This window comes from Amaranthus tricolor, chromosome 5 (assembly GCF_026212465.1).
Source record: "Amaranthus tricolor cultivar Red isolate AtriRed21 chromosome 5, ASM2621246v1, whole genome shotgun sequence".
NCBI lineage: Eukaryota > Viridiplantae > Streptophyta > Magnoliopsida > Caryophyllales > Amaranthaceae > Amaranthus > Amaranthus tricolor.
In genome coordinates, this window is record NC_080051.1 from 29,356,652 (window position 1) to 29,370,919 (window position 14,268).

Genomic DNA, 14,268 nt, shown 5'->3' on the forward strand with positions numbered 1-14,268 from the left:
GGGTGGAACCCCGTCATTTCAGGGAGGCCATGAATCATGCCGGATGGAGAGAAGCGATGCAAAAAGAAATATATGCGTTGGAGGACAATGCCACATGGTCATGGCAGAATTACCTCCCGATAAGAAAGCACTTGGGTGCAAATGGGTTTATAAAATAAAACACAACTCGGATGGAACTATGGAGCGCTTGAAGGCTCGTCTTGTGATTTTTGGGAATCATCAGGTTGAGGGAATTAACTACAATGAGACTTTTGCACCAGTGGCTAAGATGGTGACTGTTCGCGCTTTTCTAGCAGTCGCGGCTGCAAAGAATTGGGAGCTTCATCAGATGGACGTTCATAATGCCTTCCTACATGGTGACCTTGATGAAGAAGTGTATATGAAACCTCCTCCTAGATTTCATACTACAAATCCGGGTCTTGTTAGTCGATTGCAGAAGTCATTATATGGTTTACGGCAAGCTCCTAGATGTTGGTTTGCTAAGCTCGCAGATGCTCTGAAGAGGTATGGATTTTCTCAGTCATACTCGGATTATTCTTTATTTACGCTGTCTCGTGATAGTATCCATCTTAGCATTCTGGTCTATCTTAGCATTCTGGTTTATGTGGATGATTTGATTATTTCTGGCAATGATTCTTTTGCGATCTCTGATTTCAAGAAGTATTTGCGTGACTGTTTTCATATGAAGGATCTGGGTTGTGTTCATATTCTAGCACAGTTTATGCAACATCCGCGACAGCATCATTGGGACGCCACTCTGCGTTGTGTTTGGTATTTGAAAGGGTGTCCTGGCCAAGGCATTCTCTTGCGTGCTGATTGCAACTTGCAATTAACAGGTTAGTGTGATTCTGACTGGGCTAGTTGTCCTCTTACTAGACGCTCCTTGACGGGTTGGTTAGTGTTTCTTGGTAGTTCTCCGATCTTTTGGAAAACCAAGAAACAACATACGGTGTCTAGGTCTTCCGCGAAGGCGGAGTATCGTTCTATGGCGGCGATTACAGCGGAGTTAAAATGGTTTAAGGCTTTGTTGGGGAGCTTAGGTGTGCTGCATTCTAAGGCAATGAATCTATTTTGTGACAGTCAATCGGCGTTGTATATTGCTCAAAATCCGGTGTTTCACGAGCGTACTAAGCATATTGAGGTTGATTGTCACTATGTTCGTGACGCTATTCAAGAAGGTATTCTACGTACCTCTCATGTCAAGACGGATGAGCAAGTTGCGGATTTGTTTACTAAAGCATTGGGAAAGAAGCAATTCCGATATTTACTAGACAAGTTGGGCATTTGTGACTTGCATGCTCCAACTTGAGGGGGGGTGTTAGGCAAAAATTTGAAATAAATGAGATTATTTATCTACTTAATTCCAAATATAAGATTCGGGAAAACTTATGTCCCAAAATAAGCTTCCGTACGTCCAAGCCTAGCCTCAGCTAAGTCGCTGTTACTATCAGCGAATAAAGGGGAAAAAAATTAAAAAGTTGAAAGTCGCTGTTACTAACAGCGACTATCAACTTTTTAATTTTTTTTTAATTTAAAAACTAAACTAGCCGTTGTTAATTAGAAAAATAGCCGTTAGGAATGTGAAAATAGTCGTTGTAATGTTGTTGTATAAATAGGTCCATCATTTCTCATACTTCATTTTATCCATTCTACATCATTCTTCTTCTTTTCAATCAATTGTTAAAGTTAACATAAGGTATTTTGTTAGTTTTATTATTGTAAATGTAAATATTATTTTTAAAAGTTCACTAACGTTACTATATTATATGTATTATGTAGATGTCAAAGGAGCATTATATTGAAGAGCTTTGTGATTGTGGTTATGAAGTTGAGATTAATACTGATTGGAGCGACTTCGATCCAGGGCGTGAATTTGTTGCTTGCCCTTTCTACTTGGCTGACGGATTAGGATGCACATACTTTCGCTGGAATGCTCCGGAGGGTACAAAATGGCAGAGAGACTTAATAATACGGCTTGAGAAGGAAAAACAAGAGCTTAAAGATGAGGTATTTAATCTAAAGAGACAAATGGATGATATGGCACATAGGAAAGAAGAGACTGAAAGAATTATGAGAAAGTTAAATAAGCCTTCTTAGTTACGGACGCTAGTTTAACTTAATGCATGAAGTATGTAATTGGATTTGGATTTGTTGAACTTGCTTGAAATTGTGTTGAATGTTGGATAGCAGCATCCTTATTTGAATATGATTGTATGTTTGTTTTTGATTAAATTCATGCTGCATTGTTCGCGGAATGATTCATCGCCCAAAAGTCTGAGTAGTTAACATCAATTCACTCATAATAAACGTGTGATACTACGGTAAAAATATATACATCTACATATAGGTTACAATTTACACACAAAAGACCAACAGTTACAAATGAGTATGTACAAATGTTCAATAATTACAAAACTATTGTAATGCTAATCCTCCTCCTGTACCCTGTCTAATTCTGACGGTTTACGACGCCTCCTACGATAGTAAGATGCAGTCGCATGACGCTCGGGTAGGGGAGGGGATTGATAGTGTGATGATGTGGCACCCTGTGAGGACCCGGCACCGTAGTCCGGGCACGTTAAGTTAACCTCCTCAAGATGAACGTCGGGGTGATGAGGAGATGACTCGTACTCGTACGTAGTGGTGTGGGGCGCAGTCAATTCCGGAATGAAGTGTTGAAACTGCGTGCCTAGGAGTATGCCTTGGGCAATCTCCCGTACGGGCTCCTCTTGGGAGGAGCCGATGACTGATGCAATGCCCTAATTTTAAAATCACCACCAAATGAAAAAAATTATAATAAAAACGAACCTCAATTAGCTGTAGATCAAGAAGAATTACTTAATTGCAAGCTTGTCAACCTACATTAATGTGAAAATTGATTAAAACACAACAAACCCTAATTTTTCGAATATTGAAAAAAAACACAAAAAAAATTACCTTAGGTCGATCTAGGAAGACTAGAACACTAATTACTGGTACAAACTTGAAATTTGATGACTTTAGTTGAAGGATTGAAGTTTCTTACAAGGTTGGAATGAAGAAGGAGAAATTAGGGAGATTGCAATTGAAAAACAAAATCGCAAAATGAACTGAGGAAGAAGATGTCTGGAAAATTAAAAACCTGATAGTCGCTGTTAGTAACAGCGACTTTCAACTTTTTAATTTTTTTTTCCCCTAATTCGCTGTTAGTAACAGCGACTTAGCCGAGGCTAGGCTTGGACGTACGGAAGCTTATTTTGGGACATAAGTTTTCCCGAATCTTATATTTGGAATTAAGTAGATAAATAATCTCATTTATTTCAAATTTTCGGTATTAGGCCTTAAGTGTATTTGGGTAATTAACTTTGGGCCATTGTATAGCCTTTGTATATCTTAGGCCCATATTTTGTGTATATAAACCTTACTAAATCTATTGAATCAACAGAGAAGGAAAATCAATTCCTAACACAACTCAAATCAGAATCTAAAAAATTTTAATTATAAAATTAAATCTAAATTTTAAATTTTCTTTTAATAAATTTGAATTAATTCAGTACATATTATGATATTAAGTTGTTTTACAGTGAAATAGTCTTATTAAAGAATTTGCAAAAACTAAAAGTTAATGGGGTTTGAACCACTAGGTTAAATTATCAACGTATTTTAAGTAAATAACGAATATTTATAATTTTAGAAAAATCACCTTATATGGAATATATTGATCGGATGTGCTTTTATGATTTTAATTTATTTTTTTTATTTTGTTTAATTTATTGGTATTTATTTCAATTTTTTATGGTTATTTACAAATCATAGTAATTAACTAGAAAATTTTGTAACTCTATCGACTTAGCCAACATAGCTTTTATAATTTTTTTTCCCTATTAAGTAATGTCAATTGACATTACTGAACCGCCCCTAAATTCGCCCCTTACTAAACTAATCTAACATGACATCGTGAATAATACGCATAAAAAATAATTTATCCGTTTGAGTCGAGCACACAAAATATGGAGCCAACTGACCTCACAAAGAAGAATTATTGGGGATGGAAGGAGAAGGAATTTGCCATTTCCATCTTTGATTGCTATTTCATGCAAAGGGAAGTAAATTAGTTTTTTTTTATATATATATATATTGATACTCACAATAGCATATATCTAAACTAGCTATACTAGGCTATAACTAGATCTAACTTTGGGAGTCTTTGGCTATTGATTATTAGCTTGTTTAACTAATTGTACTATTAAATTTTTTATTAGTTGTTGAGTTAATTATTAATTGGATAAAAAGTAGTTGTTATTATTGTTTATTTATCAGTCAAAAAGTATGTCATAAAACTAAAATTAGAGGAAAACTTGATATGAGCATTTTTTTTGATTTAGTTTAAACATTTTTAGATTTATTTAAAGTCATTTGTCAAATATTGTAATAGCTAAATAAGTTATTAAGGGGATGCCCTCTATTTATAAGCAAAATATCTATAGTTTAGGCACCAAATTAATAGTCCTTAATCCATACCCTTTTGAATCATGTTTTAAATCTCATTTTTTGAAAATGAGCTTTGGTGTTCAAGTTTATATCATTTTTATATTATAATCAAGATCCTACATAGATTGAAAAGGATAAATGAGATCCAACAAATATTTTTTTAATATGTTATAGGATATTCGATATGCTAAGGTGGATGTGTGGGCACACATTGATGGATCGAATTAAGAACCAAGAGTTTAGGGACAAATTAGGGGTAGCCCCTATATCTGAAAAAATGCGCGAAAATAGATTGAGGTTGTTTAGGCATGTGCAGAGAAAGACTTTCGACGCCCCTATAAGGAGGGTAAAAAGCATTATAGTAGTGGTAAGAGGAGTCGAGAAAGACCCAGGAGAACTTGGGCTGAGCAAATAAGAGTTGACTTACATGAGTTAAACCTCTCTGCGGACCTGAGTAGGGATAAGAGTAGTTGGAGACGTCATATCCATGTCTTAGATTTCTAATGTCCTCTTAGTTTACCTTTTAGTGTCCTTAACTTCTTATTTTTCTCGTTTCCTTTCTATTAGTTCTTTGTTTTCATTTTGTAGTGGTTCTTCTTTTTATTTTATTTATAGTTCTCTAAGTTATCTTTCCCGTGTTATTACGTCTTTTTATCTTTTTCGAGCAGGGAGACTCCTTTGGCCACGCTCTCCTTTATGGGTATGAGTTGCCGCCGTCTTTCCCTCCCTAGACCTTGTCCTTAGTTTTTCTTTGAGCGGGATACACTGGATAGGATGATGATAATGATGAAGATAGGATATTTGATATTGGTCATATTTCTTCATATTAGTTCATTTTTAAAGTTTTGAGTTATAAATAAAGATTTATTTAAATTTATATTTTAATTGATTAAAAGATATACTTTTAATAATCTTTTTATATCTTGTGAATCAATAAATACATGAATTTGCACAATCTCATTGGCGATCTATTTTTAATTTATATTTATATGTAAGTAAAAGCTAAAATGTAATATATTTTTTACATATGATCCGATCACTATATCGCAGGATCACAGAATCATACGACCCTACTTATGATCTAAATCGCTCGTCTATTTTTGAATCGTAGAATAGTAATATCGTAGTTCCCATAACCATGATTTATACTCATTTATACTCAAATTTGCCCCATAACTTTCATCCAAAATATTAACCATCCTAGCTTAATTATTGAATCTTTTCTTAAAAATACTTTTCTAATTAAGTAAAATGTCCTTTAGGATCAATGTCTAACCATAAAAACTTATTATCACAAACATTAACATCTTTTAAGCTTATCATTATCATCATACCCAGTGTATTCCGCTCATTGAAAATGATGGTTAAGGTCCATAAAGGAGAGTGCGGTCAAAAAGTCCCTCAACACAAGAAAGGTCTTTCAAGAGCGAGAAATTTTAAGCTTAATGAACTATAATTTCACTATTAAGATTGACAAGTTCAATTATTTTTTTTTGCTTTTGACTAAACATAATTAATTAAATAAAGTATTCATAATTTGATTTGGAGATGAAGTGAGTACATGAATGAACAACTTCCACAAGAAAAAACTGTTAAAATTAGGAGCACCTTGTAGAACAAAGAAAGATGTTGGAATCCAACTCAAATAGTAAAACTTGCACTCATCATTCATGCTTCACCCTTCACAATTAGATAATCTCAATTACTTTATCTTTATTACTTTTTTTAAGAATTAAACACTTATTTTTATTTTATATGAATTATACATCATCATCATCCTACCTAGTATATCCCGCTTGTAGAAAACTAAGGCCAGGATTTGAGGAGGGAAAGACGGCGACAACTCATACCCATAAAGGAGAGCGCGACCAAATGAGTCTCCCGGCTCGAGAAAGATAAAGAGACGTGGTTACACGTGAAAGATAACTTAAAGACCTATAAAAAAAGTAGAACCACTACAAAAGAAAACAAAGAGCTAATAGAAAAGAAATGTTAAAAGCAGGAGGTACATCAGTAATCTAAGACATGGATATGGCGTTTTTAACTGCTCCTATCCTTAATCAGGTCCGCAGAGAGGTTTAATCTCAAAAGATTAAGGTCAGCTACATGAACCAATACATTTTTTGTCCACATAGATTCTTTTTTTCTATTCATTGAGATTTTTACCATTTTAATTTGCAAATTTACGTCACTCATATTATTTTCCATCCCGTCTTCCAAATCAACTTCGGTCTTTCACGTCTTATTTTAAGTATTTTAAGCTCTAATGTTCTATCTTTCTTATCAATTTGCTAATACCATTTTTAGCACTGCTCTTGAAGTTTATCGTGTGGATTCAAAGAAAATTCAAGAAGCAGCGTGTAAATTACGCAGAAAACACAAACCATATTTTCTTCCACTTCATCTTTTTTATTCAAACTTAGAACCTTCCTTTCCCTTTTCATTTTTTCACGTAACTGTCTATATTTCTCATGTTTCTAAAGGACATATTTCATTTCCAGCTATACCCTTGTTCGTTCTCTATCTATTTATGGACTCACGTGAGTGACGAAATTTCATAAGTAGCGTTTAATAACTCGAGTTAAGATACCATTAATTATATACCACCTCCGTTTTATGGTCCTTGCTATTGATAATAACCTTTTGTCAAACAACATGTTAGAATTAGGTACGAGTATTTCAAAACGGAAGAAATATTTAATGTTCTACAATCTACTAATAGTATTTTTAGTATGTTTTAAAATTTAAGATAATGATTTGTAAAATAAAAACTATAATAACCGTTAAAAATATATTTTAATATTTTCATTGACACTCAATAAACATCCTCCACAACCAATACAAATGTTTTTAAGATTATCTGAACTTATATTTTATTCGTAGTAAGCTACCAGATAGAATTTATAACATATTTTATATTTTAACGTGAACGTAAGTATTTGATTAACATGCTATTAAAAGTCAAAATTCAACGTGGCAGTCTAGCTACCAAAAAGGTTGTAAATTCGAATTTCATCCACCTCTCATTTAAAGTGAAATACTTAATATCATATATGAGGAATATGTGTTGCATCTACACTTCAAATTCAAATGACTTTTATATGAAATGACATGATATAATATACTCCTCTCTCCCCATGACATTGATACAATAAAAGAATAACATAAAAATTAAAAAGTAATGACATTAAAACCGTGTTGAATATATGCTTAAAAGAAAGAAATGTCAAAAAAAGACTTATGAATAAAAATAACATATTTTGAAGTTTCAATCATCGATCTTGACTAACGGTCACTTTGACAACTCAATCTACAAAAAGAAATTATGAAGGACATAGTAGTCTTTTAGCAAGAACTAAACTAAGACCAAGTTTGACCCCACAACAATTTTGTCGAAGCAGAAGAAGACCAACTTAACACAGTGACAGAAAACAATACAATACAGCCCCACAAGGCCACAATCTCCAGCTTTCCAAACTTAAAATAAAAAAATGGTAGAATCAAAGAAAAGAAAAAGAACTGGCCTTGATTTCCGCCATTAAAATTGAACTTAACATTCTTCTTCATTCTCCACCCTTTTTTTTCTTTGAAAAGGGTGATCATTTTTCTGGGATGCTACTTCATCCACCGGCTACGGCGGCGTTTATGCTCATAATCGTCGCCGTTATTTTACCGGTGAATTGTCTTCCGGCTAGTGTTTTACAACTTCACAGAGCTTTTCCACCTAATGAACGTGTTGAATTGGACGTTCTTCGGGCCCGAGATGCGGCGCGTCATGCCCGAATCTTGCAAAGTAGTGGCGGCGGTGGAGTTGGTGGTGTTGTGGATTTTGTTGTTCAAGGAACTTCTGATCCTTTCCTTGTTGGGTAAATTCTATTCTCTTTACTTCAATTCTTGCTTTTTTGTTAAATTTTTTTGTGACTTAATTTTGGGTTTTTTTTTGGTTGAGCTTTATTGAGTTGGTTTTAATGGGGTTTTGTTGTTTAAACATGAACTTTACTGGGTTGATTTTAATGGGTTCTTGTTATTTCTTTGGTTGAATTTTGTGTTTGTTCTACCAAATAGTACTCTATATATTTTTACATTATGGTGCATTTGTAATTCTATTAATGAATGTACTCCATATCCTTTTGATTTTTTGGTCATTTAATTTTGGGTTTTTTTTGTTTTTTCTTGAGCTTTATTGAATTGGTTTTAATGGGGTTTTATTGTTTTTTCTTTAGCTTTACTGAATTAGGGTTTTAATGGGCTTTTGCTCTTTGTTCTTTAGCTTTACTAAATTGGGGTTTTAATGGATTTTTTCATGTTTCTAAATTAACTTTCTTTATTCTTGTTCTTTGTGTGTGTGAATACTGTATAGCAAGCATTTGTGTTTTAATGGGTTTTGACATTATTTTGCAATTAAGCATTTGTGTAATTTTAATGATGAATGTGCTTATTCTGTTTTTCGGTTTTCTTTAAGATAGGTTGTATTTTACTAGAGTGAAATTGGGAACACCTCCTAGGGAATACAATGTGCAGATCGACACCGGAAGTGATATATTGTGGGTTACTTGCAATTCTTGTAGTGATTGTCCACGTACGAGTGGCCTTGGGGTAATGTTTCTACTCTTTGTCACGCATTTGTGGATACTTGTTTGCTGTTTTAATTGATTGGTTGTTTTTTGTGTGTTTAATAGGTTGAGCTTCATTTTTACGATAACACTGGCTCGTCTACTGCCAACTTAGTTTCTTGTTCGGACCCAATATGTACTACAATGGTTCCAACATCATCGTCTCAGTGCTCAGCTGATACGAATCCGTGCCGTTACTCGTTCCAATATGGTGATGGAAGTGGGACATCGGGATCTTATATATCTGATATGTTTTACTTTGATATGATCTTTGGGAACTCTATGATTGCTAACTCCTCCGCCTCTATTGTTTTTGGGTAAGCATTATTTCTTATTCTAATCTATGTGAATTGTAATGTCAATCTGTCTCGATACTTCTCTTTTAGGAAATCTATGTGAAGAAAGCTGTCTAACATGATTCACCAACTATTTCGCCTTTTGAATTCTCGATTTTGCTCAAAATGCCCCGAAATAGCCCAAAACCGACCATAATATGCTTTTTCAATTCATGATTTATGAGGAGATTAGCAAATCACGTGACATTGAAAGTTAGCTGATTTGAAAGAGAATTGTATTTGTCTTACTTAAAATTAGTGTTTATTAATGACGTTACTCAGAAAGAGCCTAGTTTCCATCTTCAAATCAATGCTCTTGCTTGATGTTAATGTGTACTTATATACATTCACCTTGGTTTTCCTATTTTTATTATGTATATACTCTATGTGTATGTCTCTTGTTTTTTTTTGTAAATTCTTACTTATAACTTTGTTTTATCATGGTTGTTGCAGATGTAGCACCTATCAATCTGGGGATTTGACCAAGTCAGATCGTGCTATTGACGGAATCTTTGGTTTTGGTCAGCACGGCTTGTCTGTTGTATCCCAATTATCATCTAGAGGGATAACACCTCGTTCTTTTTCCCATTGTTTGAAGGGAGAGGGAAATGGTGGTGGTATTCTGGTCCTTGGCGAGATTTTAGACCCAAGTATTGTGTATAGCCCGCTTGTGCCATCACAGTAAGTTTCTTTTGTCTATTATGATTTAAGAACATCTTAGTTAGGGTGTCTTTTGATTAGTCTTGTTCTATTCTACTGCCTTGTATGTGTTTTATATCAGTCAATTATGTGTTAATTTATTTTATGTCTTGACGTTGTCATTTGCACTTTTTATTGATGTGAAGTTGCATATGTTGTTTGCTATATGACCCCTCCAAATCGCATTCAGGTGGGAGCCACTTAATGACATTGGTCAATAGAATGTTGTTGACGTTGGAGTGTATTCAAGTTTAGTTGTTTGTTATAAATTAAGAAATTCTTTGATATTGTTTCACTTCTCAAGATATAGTTTTTTTGATTTTGTTCAGTGTATCATTTCTTATGCTTCCACATAAAGAAATTATAGGCATGCAGAATGAGAAATGATAAGAGGGTATAACTTTCGGTTGGAAGTGAAGGATATTTTGTGCTTATATGACCTTTTTCTTTCACAAATTTCATAGAGAATATTCTTAACAACTTCAGTACATTACATGTTGGCGAAACTGTTTAGTCTCAGAATCAAAAACCGGTTATTTTAGCTTTCTTATAATTAAAAATATCTGCATCTTACTCAGAAGTTTAACAAGTCTTACGTATATAATGCCAGGCCTCATTATAATTTGGACCTGCAGAGCATTTCAGTCAATGGGCAATTGTTGTCAATTGATCAGTCAGCATTTGCAACATCGAACAATCGGGGAACTATTGTTGATTCTGGAACAACTTTGGCATATTTGATTGAAGAAGCTTATGATCCTTTTGTTAAAGCGGTGAGTCTTCATCTGTTTGTGACATCATGAAACATGGCATAGAGTAGATGTAAGTCCTAGTGCAAAATATCGCTTGCATCATGAAATCACAATCGTATTGTAAAGGTTTTCAAGGTTACCGTGCCAAAATGTTAGCCGACACAACCGTGAAACCATTGGCATTGACCCTAGAAGCCATTTCTCGACCATGACGGAAACCATATTTTTGTACTATTTATGGAACTATTGATTGTGGCATTTCTTTCCATTCATAATTGAATGAGACATCTGGGTTGGATGGGTGTCTAGGGCTATGTGTATTTTTTGGAGGGGGAGGGAGGGTTATATCATGGAACCCGTCACATCGTGTCATGGTTGTTGCTATTAGACCGTTTGACGCTATTTAAGCATTCTCTGTGTTTAGTGAGCGATCATTTCAACTTGCGTGGACTTGTATGCTAAGTTTGTATTGCTTGATTAGTAATCTTAAACAATAGCCTCAAGAAATGTGTCGCAACACTCTAGGGCAAAGCAAACAACATGAATCATGATTTACGACATTCGAAGGATCCTAACGAATTCAAGATTTTGACTTCCTTATTATGTAATCTCTGCAGATAACCGAGATAGCAGTTTCTCAATCCACCAAACCTCTTACATTTAAGGGAAACCAATGTTACTTGGTTTACGCAAGGTTTGTTTTTTTCACATCCCCTCCGGATTCATTGATGTATTATCTTTGAACTTCCATATATTGGACGGTATAATCTATAATTCTGAACATAACTTTATGTTTTTAGTTTAAGCAATATATTTCCACCTGTGAGCTTGAACTTTGCCGGCGGTGCATCTATGGTTTTGAGACCCGAAGAATACCTTATGCATATGGGTTATGTGGTGAGTCATCAAACTTCTACATATGGGTATACATACAATTGCTTTTCACAAATTGTTGTGAAACACGGTTTGTCCGAGAGACGCATTACATATATGGGCTAAATAGCTTATTTAATACAACGTAAAAGAGGAAATAAGAATGTGGGTTTCATGTTTTGAGGTCGTCTCTCTAAAGACGATCTCTCACAAGAGTAGCTGCTTTCTTTTATGTTGATTGAATTCGACATTCTAAAGATCAGTGCCATGTGCTAAAACAGGATGGTGCAGCTCTATGGTGCATGGGATTTCAGAAAGTCCAGGACCCAGGAGTCACAATCTTAGGAGGTTTGTCACTTATATGTCTGCTATTTTCCATGTACAGTTTCCACCGGCTTAAAAATATGGTTGTTATGTAGGATGCTGAGCTATGTGTTAAGTAGTTACTTAATCGCAAATGTAGTTAAGACCATTGTTATCTGGAACGACTTTCGTTCACGGAAACGGGAAAAAGGAACACAACCTAGATTGATTCGGGAACTATTGCGTATGAGGTATATTATGTATCAAAAATATTATTTGAAAACAACATTAAATTAATTTCAACCATAAAGCTATATGCAATTCGATCACGGAAATTTAAGTTGTGCTTGGCCACCACCAAATCATGCATATTTTGTGCTCTCTCGCGAACTACTTTTGCTTTTGTTTCGATCAAAGTAATTCATTGTCAAAATTGTACTTAATGTTTATCTTGGGTTGCCGCAGACCTCGTTTTGAAGGATAAAATATTTGTCTATGATCTGGCTCGTCAAAGGATTGGCTGGGCTAATTACGACTGTAAGTTCAACTACTTCATCCACTGGTTTTCTAGACTCTCAAACTTGAATGTAGTCGGATTAAAATTCATTTTTATTTTACATAATAAACTACTTCCTTTGCTTTTTAAGTGTACTATTACATATAAGCACAAGCAATGAGGATAGAAGAGAGTTATGTAGTGAACAAGCATGTACTTGCTATCAGCTGAACGGTGGACGGGAGAGATAACTGCGTTCCAATGCATGGGCAAATTTAATTATTCTAAAACATCCAATTATAGAAATGGTACACTTAAATCTATAAAAATTCCCAAAAGGGTAAATGGTTCACTCGACTATACAAACCGCAATACTGCAATTTGAGCCACCCGAATTTGATTCCTTACATAGTGCAAATGTTGCGATTGCGGCAATGGGGTTGTTGCGTTTGTTGTACAACCAAAACTATGAAATATAACTTATTTGTTTACAACTTTATAATGCGGGTACTATCGGTTCCGTAGCTTTGAAAACCTGTATGACGAAGCCTTGTTTTTGCACTATGTTCCCATAAGCTTGGTGCCTAATGCAAATGTTGCATTACCTGAAAATGACCCGAAACAGGTGACTGGTTTGCCCCCATGACGACCGATGACTTATGTGCTGATAATTATTTGTTTTCAGGTTCCATGTCTGTAAATGTCTCGGTTACGTTTGGTAGGGATGAATTCATTAATGCCGGACAGCTGAGTGTGAGCAGCTCATCGAAAAATTTTCTTCTTGGGCTTGTTCCTCCTCTCTTTGAGGCTCTTGTTGCACAGATTATAGCATTTCTTATCTTGTAGCTAACCTTCTTCTAATTCAGATTTATACCCAACCTAATCTTTTGCTTTGCTAATCCGTACTACCATCGATTGGCACGGCATGTTAGTTTTGTCTTTGTTCACTCTGTAATTTCTCCATTCTACGAAATCTGATCTGTTAGGGGCTGAAATTGAACGAGCGGAGGCAACCGTTTGAAGTGTGAAGCTGTATCAGATGTAAATTATTCTATGTAGTGATAGCTAATGTGGTATGTCAGGTGTTTTAGAATTAGAACAGCAGTTGAAGTAGAATAGTGTCATGTTCTTCAAGTTGCACTAGATTTGTTCTAGAAAGAGGGAACATATATTGTACTATTCCCTTCTATTGATTTATTTTAATGTTTTTTCAAAGAAAAAGATACTAGTACTAGTATAGTCCATTGTGGGTTCTGCAGAACCTCTGTTAGAAGTTTTTAAATCATAATTGAAAATAGGGGTGTCCATTTGGGTTATCGGTTTGATTTCGATTTTAGTGTTTTAAGTCGGTTTAAAATTGAGTTTGTGTCCACGTTGTTTTTTACATAATTATAAATCTAATTTTAAGTCGGGTCAAATCAAGCTTGGCTACTGGAACCCTTACAAAATGAATGATGGTGGAAAAATATCAGTTTAAACTTTTGGTTGAGTTGTACTCTTAGTATGGTATCAACAGCCAACGTTGTAGAAAGTTACGAGTTTAAATCTCATCAATCCTCATTTTAGAGTAAATTATTTAGCGTCATGTATTAGATGAACATGTCTAACATTCTCACTTCTAGCCTAAAGAGTTCTCATGTGAGGAGATGTAATAGAGTATAAAACATATATTGTGATTTTAACATTTAGTTAAAACTTTTGGTTGAATTAATTTTTAAATTTTAATA

General features: G+C 34.5%; 1 protein-coding gene across 2 annotated transcripts; it reads left to right on the forward strand.

Moving 5' to 3' along the window:
* Positions 1-7,884: 7,884 nt before the first annotated feature.
* Positions 7,885-13,857, forward strand: LOC130813225 (aspartic proteinase 36-like). Of its 2 annotated transcripts, none has more exons than XM_057679005.1 (10): positions 7,885-8,336; positions 8,937-9,066; positions 9,150-9,400; positions 9,872-10,099; positions 10,728-10,890; positions 11,487-11,563; positions 11,670-11,766; positions 12,024-12,090; positions 12,511-12,582; positions 13,227-13,857. In XM_057679005.1, exons 1-10 carry the CDS (start codon positions 8,083-8,085, stop codon positions 13,385-13,387), a joined length of 1,500 nt encoding a protein of 499 aa, XP_057534988.1. In that variant the 5' UTR covers positions 7,885-8,082; the 3' UTR covers positions 13,388-13,857. The 2 variants fall into 2 exon arrangements, with proteins under 2 accessions (XP_057534988.1, XP_057534989.1); XM_057679006.1 differs by having other exon boundaries at positions 8,212-8,336; positions 8,933-9,066.
* The last annotated feature ends 411 nt before the right edge of the window (positions 13,858-14,268 follow it).

Bases quoted from the DNA above. Each gene is read 5' to 3' on its own strand.
- LOC130813225 (XM_057679005.1), top strand. From the start codon at position 8,083: ATGCTACTTCATCCACCGGCTACGGCGGCGTTTATGCTCATAATCGTC. The intron at 9,401-9,871 runs GTAAGCATTATT...TGGTTGTTGCAG, and splicing joins TCCGCCTCTATTGTTTTTGG to ATGTAGCACCTATCAATCTG. The intron at 12,091-12,510 runs GTTTGTCACTTA...GGGTTGCCGCAG, and splicing joins AGGAGTCACAATCTTAGGAG to ACCTCGTTTTGAAGGATAAA.